The sequence below is a fragment of the Ranitomeya imitator genome, chromosome 3, assembly GCF_032444005.1.
Source record: "Ranitomeya imitator isolate aRanImi1 chromosome 3, aRanImi1.pri, whole genome shotgun sequence".
Taxonomy (NCBI): Eukaryota; Metazoa; Chordata; class Amphibia; order Anura; family Dendrobatidae; genus Ranitomeya; species Ranitomeya imitator.
In genome coordinates this window covers 90,590,516-90,611,558 of record NC_091284.1, presented here as the reverse complement: position 1 = coordinate 90,611,558, position 21,043 = coordinate 90,590,516, and the positions used below count along the sequence as shown (strand labels likewise).

Below are 21,043 nucleotides of genomic sequence, written 5' to 3'. Positions count from 1 at the left end.
CATGGGCAGCTATTTTGCGCCTTTTTTGCCCAACACGCTTCTTGCGACCCTGTTGGCTATTTGCCATGAAACGCTTGATTGTTCGGTGATTACGCTTCAAAAGTTTGGAAATTTCAAGATTGCTGCATCCCTCTGCAAGACATCTCACAATTTTGGACTTTTCAGAGCCCGTCAAATCTCTCTTCTGACCCATTGTGCCAAAGGAAAGGAAGTTGCCTAATAATTAAGCACACCTTATATAGGGTTTTGATGTCATTAGACAACACCGCTCCTCATTACAGAGATGCACATCACCTGATTTACTTAATTGGTAGTTGGCTCTCAAGCCTGAACAGCTTGGAGTAGGACAACATGTATAAAAAGTATCATGTGATCAAAATACAACTTGCCTAATAATTCTGCACACAGTGTAAATCAAATACATTCCCAAGTAAGCAAGCTGCTTGAGAGTTATGGTGGAGTCACCCACAGAAATAACAATATCGGGTTTAAGCCTCTTTCACACGTCTGTGTCTCCGGTACGTGTGGTGATAGTTTTCATATGTACCGGAGACACTTACACACGTAGACCCATTCAAGTGAATGGGTCTGTGCATGTCAGCGTGTTTCCACAGACTCTGTATCCCTGGGCAAAATTCTCTGACATGTCGGTTTTTTAACAGCAGCACGGGCCGCAAAACATCTCGTACACGTGCACACTGAGGACACACGAATGACAACCGTGTGACACGTACCGGCACCTGGGAAGCAGAGGTATAACTCAACACTTTCCCTTGCTAGTGCTGATTGTAATGCTAACAGAGGGGAATGAGGAGAGCCATCTTCAGCACCTGGTGCTGGGGAACAGCGCGAACTGTACCGCTGATTCCCAGGCGCCAGTACGTGTGATACTGATGTGGCATATGGTTACCACAAGTATTATACACGGATATCTCCGGCACTGGTTTTTCCGGTACCAGAAATATCAGGACGTGTGAAAGAGCCCTTACGTTGGTTAGTAGATGGAGGAAACACAAGGCTTTCAGTTTTAGCAAAATTCAGCTTACGATACAGAGAATCATGTAATTGAACACGACACTTCTGGCCAAATGGTGCAAATGTAGACTCTCATCCCGTAGTACTATACATATGATACTTGGCACTCAAATATGATAAAAAAATATAGTTCTTACCGATAACGGTATTTCTCTGAGCCCATGACGGCACCACGGAGAGAGGGGATCCGCCCACCAAGGACAGGAAACCTACGGATAAAAAGGCGGTACCACTCTCCTGCATCAGTTGTTTTACATAGAGAACGATGGGAGACTACTAAAACATTTGTAAATTTTAACTGTTTATTATAACGAGATACCGCGTGTTTAAAGACTATGAATAGACTATGGCACTAATTTGATGTGCACACCCATAAGTGAAGGGAGGGAATGTACGGGTGCCGTCATGGGCTCAGAGAAATACCGTTATCGGTAAGAACTATATTTTTCTCTGATCGCCCATGACGGCACCACGGAGAGAATTGCATAGATAGTACATTCAGGGAGGGACCACTGCCTCCAGAACCCTTTTACCGAAAGTAAGGTCTGAAGAGGAGATTAGGTCCAATCTATAGTGCCTATAGAATGTGGATGGTGAAGACCAGGTAGCAGCTCTACATATCTGGTCTATGGAAGCTCCGGCCTTCTCCGCCCAGGAAGTCGCTACTGCCCTTGTTGAGTGAGCCTTAACCTCCCCAGGAACGGGCATCCCACTTGCAGAGTATGAGAGACTGATGGCGTCCGTGATCCATCTTGCTATGGTGGCTTTGGATGCTTTTTTCCCCTTCCGGGGACCCTGGAAACACACAAACAGAGAGGGATCCTCCCTACTCTCTCTAGTGGCTTCTAGGTAATGTGAGAGACACCTTTTTACATCTAGTGTATGTAATGTTTGTTCCTCCTTATTTTTAGGGTTGGGACAGAAGGAGGGGAGAGATATCTCTTGGGACCTGTGAAATTTTGAAGCCACTTTCGGTAGATATGCTGGGTCTGGTTTTAAAATGACTCTATACTCTAGAAATTGTGTGTAGGGAGGATTAGCTGAGAGAGCCTGTAAGTCGCTAACCCTACGGGCAGAAGTGAGGGCGACTAACAGAGCAGTTTTTAGAGATAGATTTTTCAGTGAAGCTTCGCGTAATGGTTCAAATGGAGTACTAGTCAGGGCTTTAAGGACCAAGTTTAAGTCCCATTGAGGAACAACTTTTACTGGAAGAGGCCTCGATCTTCCTGCTGCCCTAATAAATCTAGAAACCCATCTGTTTGAAGCTAAGTCAAAATTGAATAGGGCTCCCAAAGCTGCCACATGAACTTTTAGGGTACTAGTGGCTAACCCCATCTCCAACCCATTTTGTAGGAATTCTAGTATGGAAGTAAGGGGAATTTCTTTCCCTATTCTTACACCTGAAGAAGACAGAAATTTTTTCCATACCTTGCCGTATTGTTTTGTTGTAACCGGCTTCCTACTTTGTAACAGAGTTGAGATTAGCCCCGGAGAGAACCCCCTGCTCTCTAATAATTTCCTTTCAAGAGCCAAGCTGTCAAGTGCAAGTTCTTGACTCGTGGATGACAGACTGGGCCCTACGACAATAGATCCTGAAGGTCTGGTAATACCCAAGGGTCGGATATTGACATCTTCCTCATCCATGAGAACCAAGGTCTCTTCGGCCAGAACGGGGCAATTAAGATGACCAGCGCCCCGTCCTCCCGAATCTTCCTCAGCACTGCTGGAATCAGAATAAGAGGAGGGAAGGCATAGACAAGATGGTGACCCCAAGATATCAGGAAAGCGTCCACAGGTACTGGGTTCCCCAGAGGAGATAGGGAGCAAAAGGAGGCTACTTTTTTGTTTAGATGGCTCGCAAAGAGATCCATTTTGGGAACACCCCATCTTTCTGTGATCTGGGTGAATATTGATCGATTTAGTTCCCATTCCCCCTGTTTTAGGCTGGACCGGCTGAGGAAGTATGCTTTGTAATTGTCTACTCCCCTTATGTGTAGGCTTGTTAGGGATAAGAGGTTGCTCTCGGCTATTTGCAGGATTGAGTCGGTCACTTCCATTAGATTTTTGGAACGGGTACCCCCCTGGTGATTTAGGTAAGATACTACCACCCGGTTGTCCGACATTACTCTTACGTGGTGAGAGTGAAGGACCCCCAAGAATTCTTGAAAGCCAAATTTTACTGCAAGGAGTTCCTTCATGTTGGAGGATTTGTTTACAAGAGATGGAGACCAAATGCCCTGGGCTACTAGGTCGCCCAGATGGGCCCGCCACCCTGAAGGGCTTGCATCTGTAGTCAGGACTTTCGAGAACTGAATTACCCATGGGACTCCCTCGGAAAGATTTTCCTGCGATTTCCACCATGTTAGAGAGTGATTGGTGCGAGGAGATAGAGTCAACTGCCCGTCTAAATGCCCTCCTAGATGGATTTGCTCCGATAATATCTGCCATTGAAGGACTCTTGAATGTAATTGGGCCCACTGGACCGCTGGAATGCAAGGTCATGGAGCCTAAGAGGGACATGGCCTGACGGAGTGTTATGGAGGGGAGAGATTGGGTTCTTGATACTAAACTTTTTAGTTTTTGTATCTTGTTCTCTGGGAGCCGACACTCCATCTTTTTGGAGTCTAGAGTGAGACCTAGGTACTCCTGGACCTGGGAAGGCATTAGTCTGGATTTCTCTATGTTTATTAGCCAACCCAACTCCTTTAAAGAATGCATCACTATTACCAGTTGATTCTTGCAATGTTGCGGGGAGGAGCCTATCACCAAGAAATCGTCCAGATATGGAACGATTAGGGTATTTTCTTCCCTGAGGTGAGCCATTACCTCTGCTATCAGCTTTGTGAAAACCCTCGGGGCTATGGCAAGGCCAAATGGTAGAGCTGAAAATTGGAAGTGATTTAGGACTCCACTGATGTGAACTGCCATCCTGAGGAACCTCTGGTGATCCTTGTGTATTGGGACGTGATAATATGCGTCCTTTAGGTCCAGGACCACCATGAAGCATTGGGGAAACAACATTTTGATAGATGATTTTATCGTTTCCATCTTGAATGCTTGAACCTCCAAGTAATCGTTTAGTTTTTTTAGATTTATAATGGTCCTGAAGGAACCGTCTGGTTTCTTCCTCAGGAATAGAGGGGAATAGTACCCTTGCCCTCTTTCTTGTGGGGGAACCTCCAGGAGTACTCCCTTTTTTACTAGCCCGATGACCTCGTTTTCCAGTGCCAGCTGTTCTTCTGACGAAGATCTTATAGATGTCATCGTAAAAGAGGGACGGGGGCATTTTTTGAATGTCAGCCTCAGACCTGATTCTATGATGTTTAGAATCCATTGACTGGAGGTAATCTTTTTCCAGGCTGGGAGAAAGAGAGATAATCTCCCTCCCACCTGGGGCGAACCTTCATTGAGAAGGCTTCTTGGTATCGCTGGGGTTTTTGTTAAATATGAACCCCTTGTTCTTGTTCCTCTTATCCTCCCACTTTCCCTGGCCTCTCCCAGGGTTCTTACGGAAAAACCTCTTGTTCCGAAAGGGCTTCCGGTAAGAGGGGAGACCTAGAGAGGGAAAGGACTTTTTCTTGTCCCCTGCTTTTTCCAAGATATCATCTAATGTGGAACCGAACAAAAACTCCCCTTCGCAGGGGATAGTACACAATTTTGTTTTTGTTTGTAGATCGCCAGGCCAATTCTTAAGCCAGAGGGCACGCCTGGCCGCATTAGCAAATACTGCCGACCTGGCAGCTAATCTTATAGAGTCTGCCGAGGCGTCAGCCAGAAAGGCCGCAGCTCCCCTTATTACGGGTAATGTCTTCAGCATCAAGTCTCGGGAAGTTTTCCCCTTTAATTGACCCTCTAGTTGATTCAACCAGATTATTAGGGAGCGAGATGTGCATGCTGCTGCCACTGCCGGTTTCAGGCCTCCTCCCGCTGACTCCCAAGAGCCCTTGAGGAAGGCATCCGCCTTCTTGTCCATAGGGTCTTTTAGGACCCCCATGTCCTCAAACGGGAGAGCAAATTTCTTTGATGCTTTCGCTATTGCTACATCTAATTTGGGGGCTTTTTCCCAAAAGGAGCAGGATTCATCCTCAAAGGGGTATTTCCTTTTGGGAGTTAGGAGAGTCTTTTTCATGGGTTTTTTCCATTCCTTTTTGATTAACGCTGCAATTGCTTCATTAAGCGGAAAAGCTCTTCTCTTTTTTTGTTCTAAGCCCCCAAACATAATGTCTTGTGCTGATTTTTTAGGGTGGGAGTCTACTAACCCCATAGTACTCCTCACTGCCTTTATGAGGCCATCAGTGTCCTCTAATGGGAAACAATTGTGACCTCCTGAAGAAGAAGTGGATGACGAAGATGCGGAGGAGGAGTCGGAGGATACCGAACTCGCACTATCGCTGTCAGACTTAGAGACTGGGGACGAGGACCTGTGTCTGGTCCTTCTCCGTTTTTTTCCCCTTTTAAGGGATTTAAAGGTGTCTTCCACCTGCTCTTTAATCAGGTTTTTAAGATCTGTTGCAAACCCGGGCAGGCTTTCTGATACCGTCTGCTGCATGCAGGAATTACATAGCTGCTTTTCCCAGGCGAGTGGAAGATCCTCTTTACAGATGGCACAGACTTTGTGCTTGGTTTTACCTACGCTTTTCCTCCCCTAAAAGAGACAAATAATAATCTTACTGTCTCTAACTTTCACGAAGATCAACTTACCACCTCCAGGACCCATAAATACCGATTGGGAATTCTCAGCCTCTGGCTTTTTCCCCGACGCCGTGCTGGACTCCTTGCTGTGTTGAGACCTTTGGCATCCTTTGCTGGTGTCCTGGTAACCTTTCTGCTGTCGCCTTTTTTGCTGCTGCGGCGATGCTATAGGTGGAGGTGATTCAGGCAAGGGAGATGCCGGGTCGCTCATACTGCTGCTGCTGGTCTGCGCAAAAACACTGTCGCTGACACGACTGCTCCTGAGGCTCCTGCCAATATACTGCAGAGCCACTGGGGGGGGGGGGGGGGGAAGTAAATCCTCCCATTTAAACTTTCCCGCCGCTCCCCTTTTTATATATATATATATATATATATATATATATATATATATATATTTTTTTTTCCTTTCTCCGGCGCCTGCGCAGTAGCGCCCGGCCGGCACGAGGAGCGCTGAAACGCCGGCGCCTGCGCAGACACTCCTGCGTCTTGTAGAAATGCCTAAGCGTCATGTCGGGATCTATGGAGCGTCCAGACTACGGCGAGGAGCGCCGAACGCCGACGCCTGCGCAGTTGCTTCCACAGCACCCCGGCGTCTCGCGAGACCAGCGCAGCTCCGGGCATGCGCCGACTTTCCAAGATGGCGCCCGGAGTACAGATATGGCGCTGCTGACCGGCACCCCTGGTCCTATGCAGACCCTTATTGCGCGGCTCTGCAAGCCCGATGGCGTTGCAGTGTGCAGGCTGACGCGTGCTAGGGGAGGGCCACGCCGCACCTCCCGCAACCACAGAGGGACCCCCCTGGATGTTGCCGCTGCTGCATCTTACCTGAGGAGGTGACCGCGAACTCCTTGTCACCTCCTCCACGCACCCTTGAGGCCTACTAGCCCCCAGCGGTGGTGCCTCGGGTCACCACCCCAGCCGAGGCAGAGGGACCCCAGCTGCCTGAATCGGACTGGTTGGCCCCGGAATTCCAACGCTGACTGGTAAGTCCGTAGGTCTCCCATCAAGGACAGGAAACCAACTGATGCAGGAGAGTGGTACCGCCTTTTTATCCGTAGGTTTCCTGTCCTTGGTGGGCGGATCCCCTCTCTCCGTGGTGCCGTCTTGGGCGATCAGAGAAATAGGGATTTATTGAGTAATAGCAATCCAATAATACTGTAGATACTTCGGTCAGTATACTGGATCTTCATCTTCATCCAGGGTATGAGAACTCCCAACTTTTCTAAAGTGGTAGATTCTGCTCATACCCTGTGCGCGCTTTGTTTTTTTTTTTCTTCAAAATTTCGAACACATTTTTTCACCATTTAAACAAAAACAAAAACAAAACAAAAAAACACTACACATGTTTGGAATCTGCATAGTTATACAGACTTGGAGAATAATACTGCCAGGTCAGTTTCAACATGGTAAATAAAATAACATTTGTAGAATTGCACTTTTTTTGCACTTTCAACGCACTTGGAATTTTTTTCTCCACTTTCCAGTGTATTATATGATAAAACGAAGTAAAAAAGTACAATTTGTCCGGCAAAAAACAAGCCGTCAACGGCTGGAAAAAAAAAAGAGAAAAAGGAAAATAGCCCGGTCATTAATGGAGTTAAAGATTTTTTTTTTTTTGTGCTTGTAAAAACAAGTAACTATAAAATCTTATTAAAAATCCTCTCTGTTCTCAAAAATGGAAGGAATTCGAATTCTGTTGTGTGCAGGTTGTTGCCCGTTATCAGTCCCTGGGAAGCAGTGGATCGGTGCGCTCCTGACAGGCAGAACAACGCTTCCACACCGAATACATAGTATAGGATCGGCACCATGTGCACTGGGGCAGTCCGATTACCCCCTGAAATTAGGTTAGTCAATGCTGGATTTCAACAGGGGTATCTAGCAATGTTTTATTCCATTCTCTCTGTCAAAATGAACATGCACACTGACTATGTTGGAGCTACGTATATAAATGTCGCATAAGGCGCATATCATTACATGAGTGACCAGCAGTTACCGGTATGGAGCTTTAGAGGAGCACGTGGCCAGACCTGCCCAATCTTACATGGGAAAACTCCTTTTCTATTGGTGAAGACTGATGGACAAGTCTGGTCACATTGCACAGCTCTCCTGTCCGTACAATCTATGAGGAAAGCGGCACCAACAGGAGCAGGAGGAGAACCGGCCATACCTGTATAACAGTAAGTGCCATGTCATGTCCCCAACACGTCTGATAAAATACAGATAAGCAGGACGACCCTGGTAACTCACTCTGCAGCCAGATATACACGGCAGCTTTAGGAGGTATATGCTGCAAAACCTGCAGTGATTTTTATCCCCAGATACATGCTTTTAAGTCTTAAAAAAGGACTCAAAAAAGCTGGACAACCCCTTTAAAGGGTTATTCCCATTCCAGCTTCTCATGGGTGTAATAGAAATAACTCCATCCAGGCTGTGACCACAGGTGGTGGGGTAATGCGAACAGCCGAAACCTTTGTATTGGAGTTACGGAAACAGTGATATTTAGCTGAACCTCCAGAGGTCGGAGTTATAGAGGTTGTCCTCTAGTTTAGCACTGATGGCATATCGTTAGGATAGGTAATCAACGTCTGATCGGCCGGGGTCAGACATCCGGCACTCCTGTGGATCAGCTGTTTTCGGTGTCAGCCGGAAATATTCACTTGCGGAGCTGCTCGGTCTTCTGAGAACGGCCGCCGCAGGTTACCACACATCCGCCTCCTTTTGATTTGAATAGCTAGGTAAGTAATAAACAATGATTTGCACCCATAAAATCAAAACTGCCTGAGCCCTGAAGGGGTTATTGAGAGCATTCTGGTTCTGGGATTATATCACGGACAATAGCACCAAAATGACAGGATTTCAGTAGAAAAGCATGGTGTTCTTACTTTGGGAGGTCTCTCGGTAAAGGCGTTTTATTTCGCGTAGAAGCTCTTCTACTGCCGATGGCAAGGTAAAGTCCATGTCTTCGGAACATGAGTCCACGGGAACATCACAGCTCGCAGAATACGGCGGCCGCTGCAATCCTAGACATAAAGGGAAACAACTACAATAAAAGACATTTTCTATAATATGAGCTGCGGACAGATGTGTAGTGATATAGATTAGGCTACCCCGGGGATGCAGGCGACTCAGTCACAAATCCTATGTACCGACAGGACAGAGTTAAGCAAATCTGGTCCTGACTTAGAGAACCCCGTCTCTAAGGAGAGACCTTCCATCTAAAATCTCCTGGGAAGCCTGGGGGCTAGCTGTCCAATCTGGTACAGGGGCATGCTGAAACTGTCAGGACTTTGATTGACAGGTCAATCATCCAATCTGGTGCATGGGATTGCTGAGCTGTCTGTTTTAAATTAACCCCTTTGCTATGATCTGCTATCCTTCTGGTATTTTGACCTTGGACCATTACCTGACTATGCCTTTGTCTCTTCCTTCTATTTATGACGTACCCTCCTGACTTTTGACACCTTGACTATCTGACTCGCGGCTTGTTCATGAAAAGTGACTCAGGGTCATAATAATATTACCAGTTATCGTCACTAGATTCTGTGATGGGGCATTGAGCCAGGGAAAGTAGTCTGATTTCTGTATGTGGAGTAGGAAAGAAATCCCCCCCCCCTAATATGGGGCAATCAGCAATTGGCTCATGGGGTTTTTGTCTTCACTGGAACAAAATGATATTAAATTCCAAACGATAACCTAACAAGTCTTATTAAAAAAAAAAAAACATTTTCTAGAAAAACACCTGAATCATCACAAAAAAATTGCCACAGTAATAGAAAGGTACAAGAACACTGTTTTAGGCAGGAAAGTCGAGAGGTTGGAGAACACTAATAGCCGGGGGCTCTAGGACTGGCACCGGTGATGCGCTATGGGCCTGAGTTACCAATACTGGCCCGCTCTTCCTGCCAATCTCATTGAAAAGTCTACGGAGTAAGAGGTGGTAAATGTTCTTCAGTAGTTAGATGTCACACTCAGTCCACAAAAATATAAGTTGTTCTTGTGTTGCCACCTATAGATAAATGACTGGTGTCATGAACATCGCCCACTCGCTGTCATAAAACTGCTCAGGGGTCTCTGCTTGTCACTCACCTATCACAATAGGCTAAGAGATACGCGCACCCTACACTTCTTGCTGCCACCCTTTGCCATTTTGATAGGCCAGTGAGAAGCCTGCCCTGGGTAGCACTTAGTATACACGCACACCCAGCTTTCCCAAGCACCCGATAGGTTCTCTTCTTGCACTCTGGCATATACAGGGTAACAAACCAGGCTATACTTTTCCTTTTAAAGGTTGCGGGTACGTTTGAACGCAAGGAACAAACGTATTACATTTTTTATTTGATATACAAAAATGCTTACTATGTTACAAAAAAGATGAAATAACTAAAAAAGACACAGATAAGAGCAAAAACAATATTATATAAAGGGGATGGGAAAAGAAGGGTCTTAAGGATTGGATCTGTGAAAGTGTCGGGCATAGGAGATCGCCGCAGAAAAATATGGACAGATCTGCTATCAGTGAGGGATCAGTGACAGAAGCCATCAGTATGAATCAGAGCAGCACATGAAGACCCCTCACCATCACAGGCCGCCCCCGGGGCACGATCATATCAGTAAGTGAAAATAAAGATTAAACAACAACCACAAGACGGATTTCATCCCCAGGTATCATGTTAATCAGTATAACGGCGCCGCCCTGACACTGTCTGGAGGTTACTGAGCACAATCCTGATGACAGGGGCACATTAAGGGAAATGTGAGTAATCCTTCAGGGCGGCTGCTGTGTCCGCCACCAGCCAGAACACTGCGGATGCCAACCAGCCAGAGCACTGCGGATGCCCACCAGCCAGAACACTGCGGATGCCCACCAGCCAGAGCACTGCGGATGCCCACCAGCCAGAGCACTGCGGATGCCCACCAGCCAGAACACTGCGGATGCCCACCAGCCAGAGCACTTCGGATGCCCACCAGCCAGAACACTGCGGATGCCCACCAGCCAGAGCACTGCGGATGCCCACCAGCCAGAGCACTGCGGATGCCCACCAGCCAGAGCACTGCGGATGCCCACCAGCCAGAGCACTGCGGATGCCCACCAGCCAGAGCACTGCGGATGCCCACCAGCCAGAACACTGTGGATGCCCACCAGCCAGAGCACTGCGGATGCCAACCAGCCAGAACACTGCGGATGCCAACCAGCCAGAGCACTGCGGATGCCAACCAGCCAGAGCACTGCGGATGCCAACCAGCCAGAGCACTGCGGATGCCAACCAGCCAGAGCACTGCGGATGCCAACCAGCCAGAGCACTGCGGATGCCAACCAGCCAGAGCACTGCGGATGCCCACCAGTTTCCTGTATGACATAACTAGTGCGATTGATGAGGGTCAAAAACCTGGGAACCATAAATCCTGAATAAAGATGATGACATTTGCAGGGCCCCGGTCCTTCGGCGATGTTGGTAGTCCGGGGCCACTAATCGGATCCCTACAAACCTCCCACCTGCTGCCTCTTCCCATTAGTGGGCCTCATCACTCATTGTAACACTAAACCCCCAGCAGCCCCTAGAACCTAACACATGCTGGGAGTTATAGTCCCAGGACAGATTGCAGAGCCCTATCATACACCTTTCCTCGTCCTCTACCCTATCTCACACACACTGGCTCTCTCTTGCTCTGCCAACAGTCTGCAGTGCCCCCTGGGAGTTGTAGTTCATTCACCCTATGACCTATGCAATACCTGAGCTCAGGACACGTGAACTTCATGTATGGTAAGCCATCATGTCATGTGACCTGCAGAACCGCAAGGGATCTCGGGATTTGAAGTTCTTTAGTATATCACTTTTACTTAAAAGCCTGAGAGAATACGGCTCGGCTGTGAGCGTCAGTTAGCACATCTGTCCACCAGGTGGCAGGCAATAAATGCTATTCTAGGAACTGTATAGCTTATTACTACGCCACTTTATGCTCTGACCTGCAGAGGGCAGAAGAGTCCATCCAGCGCTGCTCTTCCAGTACTTCCTCACTGTACCCGGGCGCTTATAAAACTCGTCATGGATTGATTTCATTGGCCGCCTTCTGTCACGTGATGATTGACAGCGTCACATGACAGTCAGGACGATGTATGTGAGGGCAGTGTGGCGGGTGTGTGCTGGCGGTGTGCACAGGCTGAGTGCTCGGGGGGCAGCATGGCGGACCGCATGGTCAGCTCCTGCTGGTCCTCGGCCGGGGGTCCCCAGTGTGTCACGTGTGCTGCACTCATGGCGGCGGGATGGGTCGTACAAGAGCAGCTCCCGTCCTCCCTTCATCCTCCTGAGCGCAGCAGGTGAGGCCCCACCATAACACAGGTGACCATAAACACGGCGGCGTCATGTCCTCCAGAGCAGCATGCACCCACGTGTGGCCATATAACACGGCTGCGTCATGTCCTCCAGAGCAGCATGCACCCACATGTGACCATATAACACGGCTGCGTCATGTCCTCCAGAGCAGCATGCACCCACATGTGGCCATATAACACGGCTGCGTCATGTCCTCCAGAGCAGCATGCACCCATGTGTGACCATGTAACACGGCTGCGTCATGTCCTCCAGAGCAGCATGCACCCATGTGTGACCATGTAACACGGCTGCGTCATGTCCTCCAGAGCAGCATGCACCCACATGTGACCATATAACACGGCTGCGTCATGTCCTCCAGAGCAGCATGCACCCACATGTGGCCTTATAACACTGCTGCGTCATGTCCTCCAGAGCAGCATGCAGCCACGTGTGGCCATATAACACGGCTGCGTCATGTCCTCCAGAGCAGTATGCAGCCACGTGTGGCCATATAACACGGCTGCGTCATGTCCTCCAGAGCAGCATGCACCCACGTGTGACCATATAACACTGCTGCGTCATGTCCTCCAGAGCAGCATGCACCCACATGTGACCATATAACACGGCTGCGTCATGTCCTCCAGAGCAGCATGCACCCACATGTGACCATATAACACGGCTGCGTCATGTCCTCCAGAGCAGCATGCACCCACATGTGGCCATATAACACGGCTGCGTCATGTCCTCCAGAGCAGCATGCAGCCACGTGTGGCCATATAACACGGCTGCGTCATGTCCTCCAGAGCAGTATGCAGCCACGTGTGGCCATATAACACGGCTGCGTCATGTCCTCCAGAGCAGCATGCACCCACGTGTGACCATATAACACGGCTGCGTCATGTCCTCCAGAGCAGCATGCACCCACGTGTGACCATATAACACGGCTACGTCATGTCCTCCAGAGCAGCATGCACCCACGTGTGGCCATATAACACTGCTGCGTCATGTCCTCCAGAGCAGCATGCACCCACATGTGACCTTATAACACTGCTGCATCATGTCCTCCAGAGCAGCATGCACCCACGTGTGACCATATAACACGGCTGCGTCATGTCCTCCAGAGCAGCATGCACCCACGTGTGACCTTATAACACTGCTGCGTCATGTCCTCCAGAGCAGCATGCAGCCACGTGTGGCCATATAACACGGCTGCGTCATGTCCTCCAGAGCAGTATGCAGCCACGTGTGGCCATATAACACGGCTGCGTCATGTCCTCCAGAGCAGCATGCAGCCACGTGTGGCCATATAACACGGCTGCGTCATGTCCTCCAGAGCAGCATGCAGCCACGTGTGGCCATATAACACGGCTGCGTCATGTCCTCCAGAGCAGCATGCACCCACGTGTGACCATATAACACGGCTGCGTCATGTCCTCCAGAGCAGCACGCACCCACGTGTGACCATATAACACGGCTACGTCATGTCCTCCAGAGCAGCATGCACCCACGTGTGGCCATATAACACTGCTGCGTCATGTCCTCCAGAGCAGCATGCACCCACATGTGACCTTATAACGCTGCATCATGTCCTCCAGAGCAGCATGCACCCACGTGTGACCATATAACACGGCTGCGTCATGTCCTCCAGAGCAGCATGCACCCACGTGTGACCTTATAACACTGCTGCGTCATGTCCTCCAGAGCAGCATGCAGCCACGTGTGGCCATATAACACGGCTGCGTCATGTCCTCCAGAGCAGTATGCAGCCACGTGTGGCCATATAACACGGCTGCGTCATGTCCTCCAGAGCAGCATGCACCCACGTGTGACCATATAACACGGCTGCGTCATGTCCTCCAGAGCAGCATGCACCCACGTGTGGCCATATAACACGGCTGCGTCATGTCCTCCAGAGCAGCATGCACCCACATGTGACCATATAACACTGCTGCGTCATGTCCTCCAGAGCAGCATGCACCCACATGTGACCATATAACAGGGCTGCGTCATGTCCTCCAGAGCAGCATGCACCCACATGTGGCCATATAACACGGCTGCGTCATGTCCTCCAGAGCAGCATGCAGCCACGTGTGGCCATATAACACGGCTGCGTCATGTCCTCCAGAGCAGTATGCAGCCACGTGTGGCCATATAACACGGCTGCGTCATGTCCTCCAGAGCAGCATGCACCCACGTGTGACCATATAACACGGCTGCGTCATGTCCTCCAGAGCAGCATGCACCCACATGTGGCCATATAACACGGCTGCGTCATGTCCTCCAGAGCAGCATGCAGCCACGTGTGGCCATATAACACGGCTGCGTCATGTCCTCCAGAGCAGCATGCACCCACGTGTGACCATATAACACTGCTGCGTCATGTCCTCCAGAGCAGCATGCACCCACATGTGACCATATAACACGGCTGCGTCATGTCCTCCAGAGCAGCATGCACCCACATGTGGCCATATAACACTGCTGTGTCATGTCCTCCAGAGCAGCATGCAGCCACGTGTGGCCATATAACACGGCTGCGTCATGTCCTCCAGAGCAGTATGCAGCCACGTGTGGCCATATAACACGGCTGCGTCATGTCCTCCAGAGCAGCATGCACCTATGTGTGACAATATAACAGGGCTGCGTCATGTCCTCCAGAGCAGCATGCACCTACGTGTGACAATATAACAGGGCTGCGTCATGTCCTCCAGAGCAGCATGCACCCATGTGTGACCATATAACACGGCTGCGTCATGTCCTCCAGAGCAGCATGCACCCACGTGTGACAATATAACAGGGCTGCGTCATGTCCTCCAGAGCAGCATGCACCCACATGTGACCATATAACACGGCTGCGTCATGTCCTCCAGAGCAGCATGCACCCACATGTGGCCTTATAACACTGCTGTGTCATGTCCTCCAGAGCAGCATGCAGCCACGTGTGGCCATATAACACGGCTGCGTCATGTCCTCCAGAGCAGTATGCAGCCACGTGTGGCCATATAACACGGCTGCGTCATGTCCTCCAGAGCAGCATGCACCTATGTGTGACAATATAACAGGGCTGCGTCATGTCCTCCAGAGCAGCATGCACCTACGTGTGACAATATAACAGGGCTGCGTCATGTCCTCCAGAGCAGCATGCACCCATGTGTGACCATATAACACGGCTGCGTCATGTCCTCCAGAGCAGCATGCACCCACGTGTGACCATATAACACGGCTGCGTCATGTCCTCCAGAGCAGCATGCACCCACATGTGGCCATATAACACGGCTGCGTCATGTCCTCCAGAGCAGCATGCACCTACGTGTGACAATATAACAGGGCTGCGTCATGTCCTCCAGAGCAGCATGCACCTACGTGTGACAATATAACAGGGCTGCGTCATGTCCTCCAGAGCAGCATGCACCTACGTGTGACAATATAACAGGGCTGCGTCATGTCCTCCAGAGCAGCATGCACTCACGTGACCATAAAAGACGACCAAAACTGGATAGATATAATATATAAACAATCTTTAGAGTACAAAATATTATAAAGCCATGACAATAACCAGACACAGATGAAACATGATGGAAAAATGGTGCGAGTCACCGCATAGAGCTGCTACTGTGCAAAAAAACATGCAGACCGGAAACGACCTGGTTCCCAAATATATAAGATGTATGTATGGGGGATGAGACAACCGAATGGAAGCACTGCAAAAAAAAAAAAAAAACGGATTCAGAGAAAATAAAAAAAAATCTATGTGCACATAGCCTAACAGCCCAGTGGTATAATCTGCTATGTCCGGAGACCACCCAATGGCAGATCTATGCTCCCGCCAGTGTCTGACAGGCTCGTTTCACTTTCCTCATTGAAATGTACAAGCTCTGGATGTCACCCACAATCAGCCACAATTCTACTGATCTATGGCCACTGTTAAATCCCTCGATGCCTCTCGGTCAACTCGGCCCAATAATCTGTATCTGGACTGAACTCTCTCTTGGATCCCATCCCCACTTTTTCTTACCTGATCGCCCTTTCCTGTAGGTTTTCTTCCTGTTGCTCAGTGGAAGTAATTTGGGTCTTTCTATGCATCTGAACCTTAGGCCGGCATCCCACTAGCATATGGCCTCCAATACAAGAGCATCCGATGCGATATGCTAATGACCCTCGACTCCTTCTGAGAACGTGAGCCGAGTATCAGTGCTCTGTTCTCCGATCCCCTCACCTGGGAGAATCGGAGCACAGGTGTGCAGAAGACAGAGAAATTAACTTCTCCATTGCCGGCATCCGTGGGAATTGAACTGCACTCAGATGACATCCGAGTGCAGCGCGATATCTCACGTGCACCCATAGACTTGTATGGGTGCATGCAATCCGATTCTCAAAGCCATTTGCAGCATGCTGAATCGGCATGAGAAAATAATCGCAGATGCGAGCTGTCCCATAGTATAACATTGGACTGAGTGCTATCCGATTTTTTAATCGGATTGTGTTCATCCAATTACATCACAAGTGTGAGCGAGCCCTTAAGCAAATTTGAGCTTTGTATAACGCTGGATTTTTGATACTTTAGGATTTTTTGGTGAGGTCACTTATTATCAGGACATCCTGGAGTTTTCATGTTCCACGTATCGTTACTGTTACTTTAGTATTACAGTAACTTTTGCCATTTGCATTGATTTACAGCGTTTTCTCTCTTCTCTAAACTTGAGGAAGACAAGAATGAAGAACTTACACTAGCAGAAGAAAATATTGTTTATCATTTGAAGAAAGCCAAGGTAAGATGCGAGGAAGAAAATTGTCTAAACCAATCAGAAAACTGTCATAAAATACTTTGAAAAGTAATTCATGGTGAATCTGTAACAAGCATCGTACATGAGGCTTTTGCTGTAGATTCTCCTTGTATTTGTGTAATTCCCCACAGGACGGATTAGCTGCATATTTGTGTAGGTAAAATTGGCAAATAATAGAAGCAGGCAAGTGGGTGAAACAATCCGCGACAAAAATCTGTCGCATGTAAAACTTCCATCATAGTTCCCTTCACAAAAGATGGCCTTAAAGGGAAGGTGTCATCAGAAAACAACCTATCATTTAAGTCAGGTTTTTATGTAACATGTATTTTTTTTAATTTCTTATCACAATTTATATGAAAAAAAATAGTAATCTTACACTTTTCACTGTCTGCTGGGGCTTTTTAGACTCATGATTCCTTGTCTTTTGAGGACGTGTTAACAGCTGGCTCATTATCATCAGAGGCAGGCTTAGAATGATAGTAACAGCTCTATACACAGCTCATATCACAGGACCCAGCAATCACAATAAGGACACATTCACACTAGCAGTATTTGGTCAGTATTTTATATCAATATTTGTAAGACAAAACCAGGAGTGGAACAATTAGAGGAAAAGTATAATAGAAACATGTCACCACTTCTGCATTTATCACCCACTCCTGGTTTTGGCTTATAAATATTGAGGTAAAATGCTCACCAAATACTGTACTTGGCCTAAGTGATGTCACAGATCCCCCCTTCCCTGCACAATGACTTTTGCACACGCTCATTAGATGCCTCAATACAAAATATAGGTGTTGAGTCTATTCCTGCCAACTTATTTGTGAATTTTCTGATATAACAGTATGCTAAAGTCTGTAAGAACCCCAGTGTCAAGATTTCCAATTTTTATTATTAATACAATTGGAAAAAAAAATGGAATCAGGTGTATTAGACTTCGTGGTAATTTCATTGAATTATTTTGTCTACCTTAGCTTAGTGTTATGAAAGGTGAAATGGAAGAAGCAGAAGAGATTTTACACAAAACTCTGCGTCTGGCACACGAGTGTGAGAGCAAACGGGCAATCATTTACACATACGATCTGGTACGTCATTGCTTTGGTTTTGTTTGTTTTTTTTCAAATTATCTGCACAAGTAACATTTTATAACATACTATGTGTTGAGACCTTCATACGCAATAAGAAGCATACAAATCACAGAAGAGAGCCATTAAAAATCCAAATTCATTATAATTTTAAATAAATCTACATAATCAAATTTAAGCAGAAGTTGTTACATAGGGGACGCTGCGGTCGACAGTAAGCAAGTCTATGTGATTTTTTACTTTATAAATAGAAGGGCTTAATTACCATTATCATTCTGAATTCCATTAAATCTCATTTGAACAATAAACAATAATATCACCTAGCTCCATTATGTACGTTATACGGAATACAAAGATTACCCTGTAAATTAACCATTTGGTCACACAAGCCTAGTTGCAAAGAAATCTGTATATCAGATCCAAATATCTATAACGTGCATACGTGCAACTAAAGTGACATGCAGCTTCAATCTAATATGTATGCCCGGTGCATCAGCTATCCTAAGGAGTTGGTTAAACTGTAGTACAGGTATACTGAAATTACAGCGTCCCCTCACAACGATGCGCGTTTCGCAGCCAGCTTCTTCCGGGGACGCAGCGGTGAAATGTGCAAACTCCTTAGGATAGGATAGCTGGTGAATCGAGCATACATATTAGATTGAAGCTGCATGTCACTTTAGTTGCACGTATGCACGTTATAGATATTTGATATTTGCTCTGCTGCATCAATGATTGTATTCTTTTTGTTTTTTAGATGGCAAACGTGGCATTTCTGAGAGGTGACTATGACAGTGTGAGTATACACTATATCATCCACACTGTATTATATGTAAAGGGCACCTGTCAGTGAGAATGTACCTAGAGAACCTGAAAGACTGCGGGATGGAGCAGCGAGAAGTAAGCAACTGTTATCCATGGCACAGGGCTTTAGTGTGCTGAAATTCATGTTTTAATTCCCTGCAAGTTATCGGACTGCCCAATTGGACCACTTGCATGTGTAACTTGTGAAATGTTGTACAATTTATTAGCAATCTCCAATCCACATGCCATTATATGATTGTCTAATTGCAATGATCACCTGGTGTAAATGCTGCAGTTCTCCCGAATCTGGCAATGTTTATTTTGTTGTGCCTGCGCCTCTCCATTCCTGAGAATTGGTTCCCACTTCTCTATATATAAATCTATTCTTTTTATCGAAGTGGGTGTGGTCCTCAAGAAGACTCCTACAGTGATGACTTTAAGACCATGCCCACTTGGCTAACAAAACTAGATTCACATATAGAAAAGAGCAACAGAGAGTCCCAGTAACAAAAAAAAACCCACTGTCTGATTCAGGAGGACAGACACATTTATTTTTCTTGTGGGACAAGTTGTAGATTTGAATGACACTATTTGACATACCATATATGTCCACTAGGGGACGCTAGAGTTCAGGTTTTGTTATTCTCTCAAGGGGCTATTTTCTTATTTAAAGCCCCGGATGAATATTGCATTGTCTATAAGTCTCCTTACACTGGCTTGGCACTCTCCACGTTTCCCCTTAGACTCCCAGTTAGAAGCTTCTCACCTAGCCAAATCATATTTCCTGCTATGCACTGATGAGGGGCACACACTCTGAAACACGTGTTTGCAAATAGTTACTAATTTGGCTTCTTATCCTAAGTCATGTGACGCGTTAAAGGGTCGATATTGACTTTTAGGATTGCCATATCCAATAGGTGGCGCTAGAGTTCAGTTCATTTTTTTCTCTGGAGACAGTGAAATGTTGAAAAACAGGAATAGAATTCTGCCATTGTATTTTGGGTTTGATTTTAGGGTGTAAATTTTGCAGTAAAAATTACCTCGCAGCCAGTCTTGCATAGATTTAATTATTGTATTTATTTTGGGTGGTTTTCAGGTTTCTTCTCTGAGTTAATTAATTTTATATTTTGATAGATTGAACTTTTCAGATCCGGCGGTTCCGAGTATGCTACAGTATAGGTCACCGTGTTCTTGTGACTGATCCCTCCTAAAAGCCACTGAATAACATTTTTCCTTTCTTTTGAAAAATAGGCAGAGAAGTTATTTAAGACCACAATGATATACATGATAGATGGCGGAGTCAAACAGGTACGTTTTTCAATTAAATTAAGTTACCCTGGCTGTTGATTAATGCAGCCTGTACCGCAGAAAGCATGAATCAGACCCTGCATTTTTACTACTGAGATTTGCCCAGGATAAGGGAACCTGACCGCTGCCAGGATAAGGGAAGCATGAATCCGAGGCTGGCTCTGTTATGTCAGCACGGCGCGTTTTACTCCTAAACGCTGCGTCTTTCATCTTTTGCACCAGTCACCAAAGCGACATTTTCCCCAGCCGGGTATAAATGTATGCTTTCTATGAAATGTCGCAGAGTTTGAATCTCTGATACACGTTACCCAAATCATGGCAGCTGTCAGGTTTCCTTCTCCTGGGCAAATCCCAGGGGCAAAACCCCCCAACCCATATCTGATTAGTGCTGCCTGTTAGGGTTTGTACACACGTAGAAAATCCGCTGCGGATTTTTCCGCAGCGGATTTTGAAAAACCGCAGTGCAAAACCGCTGCGGTTTTTACTGCGGATTTATTGCGGTTTCTACTGCGGATTCCGCTGCGGTTTTATATCTGCAGTTTTCTATTGGAGCAGATGAAAAACCGCTGCGGATTCCGCAGAAAGAATTGACATGCTGCGGATTGTAAACTGCTGCGTTTCCGCGCGTTTTTTTCCGCAGCATGTGCACTGCGGTTTTCGTTTCCCATAGGTTTACATTGTACTGTAAACTCATGGGAAACTGCTGCGGATCCGCAGCTGCGGATCCGCAGCAAAATCCACAGCGTGTGCACAGAGCCTTATTCCGATAGCATGAAACAACTGTCAGGTCAGAGGGAATTTATCAGCAGATTTCTGCTGTGTGCTCTGAAAGCAGCATGAGATAGGGCAGAAACCCTGATTCCAGAAATGTATCACTTAGGCCTCTTTCACACTTCCGTCGCTGTGGTTGCAACGCATCCAGTGTTATGAAGGATGAGGGAAAAAGATATATTTGTTTTTTCACGGACTACAAAATCAGGCAGGCAGCGTGCCGAAATGCACGTTTGGGAGGACGCCATACAGGCACCAG

At 47.2% G+C, this 21,043-nt stretch overlaps 2 protein-coding genes across 4 annotated transcripts in view; one reads left to right on the top strand and one right to left on the bottom strand.

Annotated features, from left to right (window-relative positions):
* Nucleotides 1-11,801, bottom strand: part of ZSWIM7 (zinc finger SWIM-type containing 7) — a 107,529-nt gene extending 95,728 nt beyond the window's left edge. Inside the window, exons 1-2 of the mRNA XM_069761116.1 lie at nucleotides 11,693-11,801; nucleotides 8,610-8,747 (exon numbers count right to left, since the gene is read on the bottom strand). Of these exons, the coding sequence (XP_069617217.1) occupies nucleotides 8,610-8,747; nucleotides 11,693-11,786 (232 nt within the window). The 5' untranslated portion in view covers nucleotides 11,787-11,801. The remainder of the gene's footprint in view (nucleotides 1-8,609; nucleotides 8,748-11,692) is intronic.
* Nucleotides 11,802-11,807: 6 nt separating this feature from the next.
* The window catches only part of TTC19 (tetratricopeptide repeat domain 19), a 67,643-nt gene continuing 58,407 nt past the window's right edge, over nucleotides 11,808-21,043 (top strand). For 2 of the 3 annotated variants that reach the window (XM_069761115.1, XM_069761114.1), the window contains exons 1-5: nucleotides 11,808-12,043; nucleotides 16,713-16,804; nucleotides 17,794-17,904; nucleotides 18,659-18,697; nucleotides 19,957-20,013. In XM_069761115.1, coding sequence (XP_069617216.1) covers nucleotides 11,824-12,043; nucleotides 16,713-16,804; nucleotides 17,794-17,904; nucleotides 18,659-18,697; nucleotides 19,957-20,013 — 519 coding nt within the window. In that variant the 5' untranslated portion in view covers nucleotides 11,808-11,823. The remainder of the gene's footprint in view (nucleotides 12,044-16,712; nucleotides 16,805-17,793; nucleotides 17,905-18,658; nucleotides 18,698-19,956; nucleotides 20,014-21,043) is intronic. The other variant, XM_069761113.1, reaches the window with a different exon arrangement.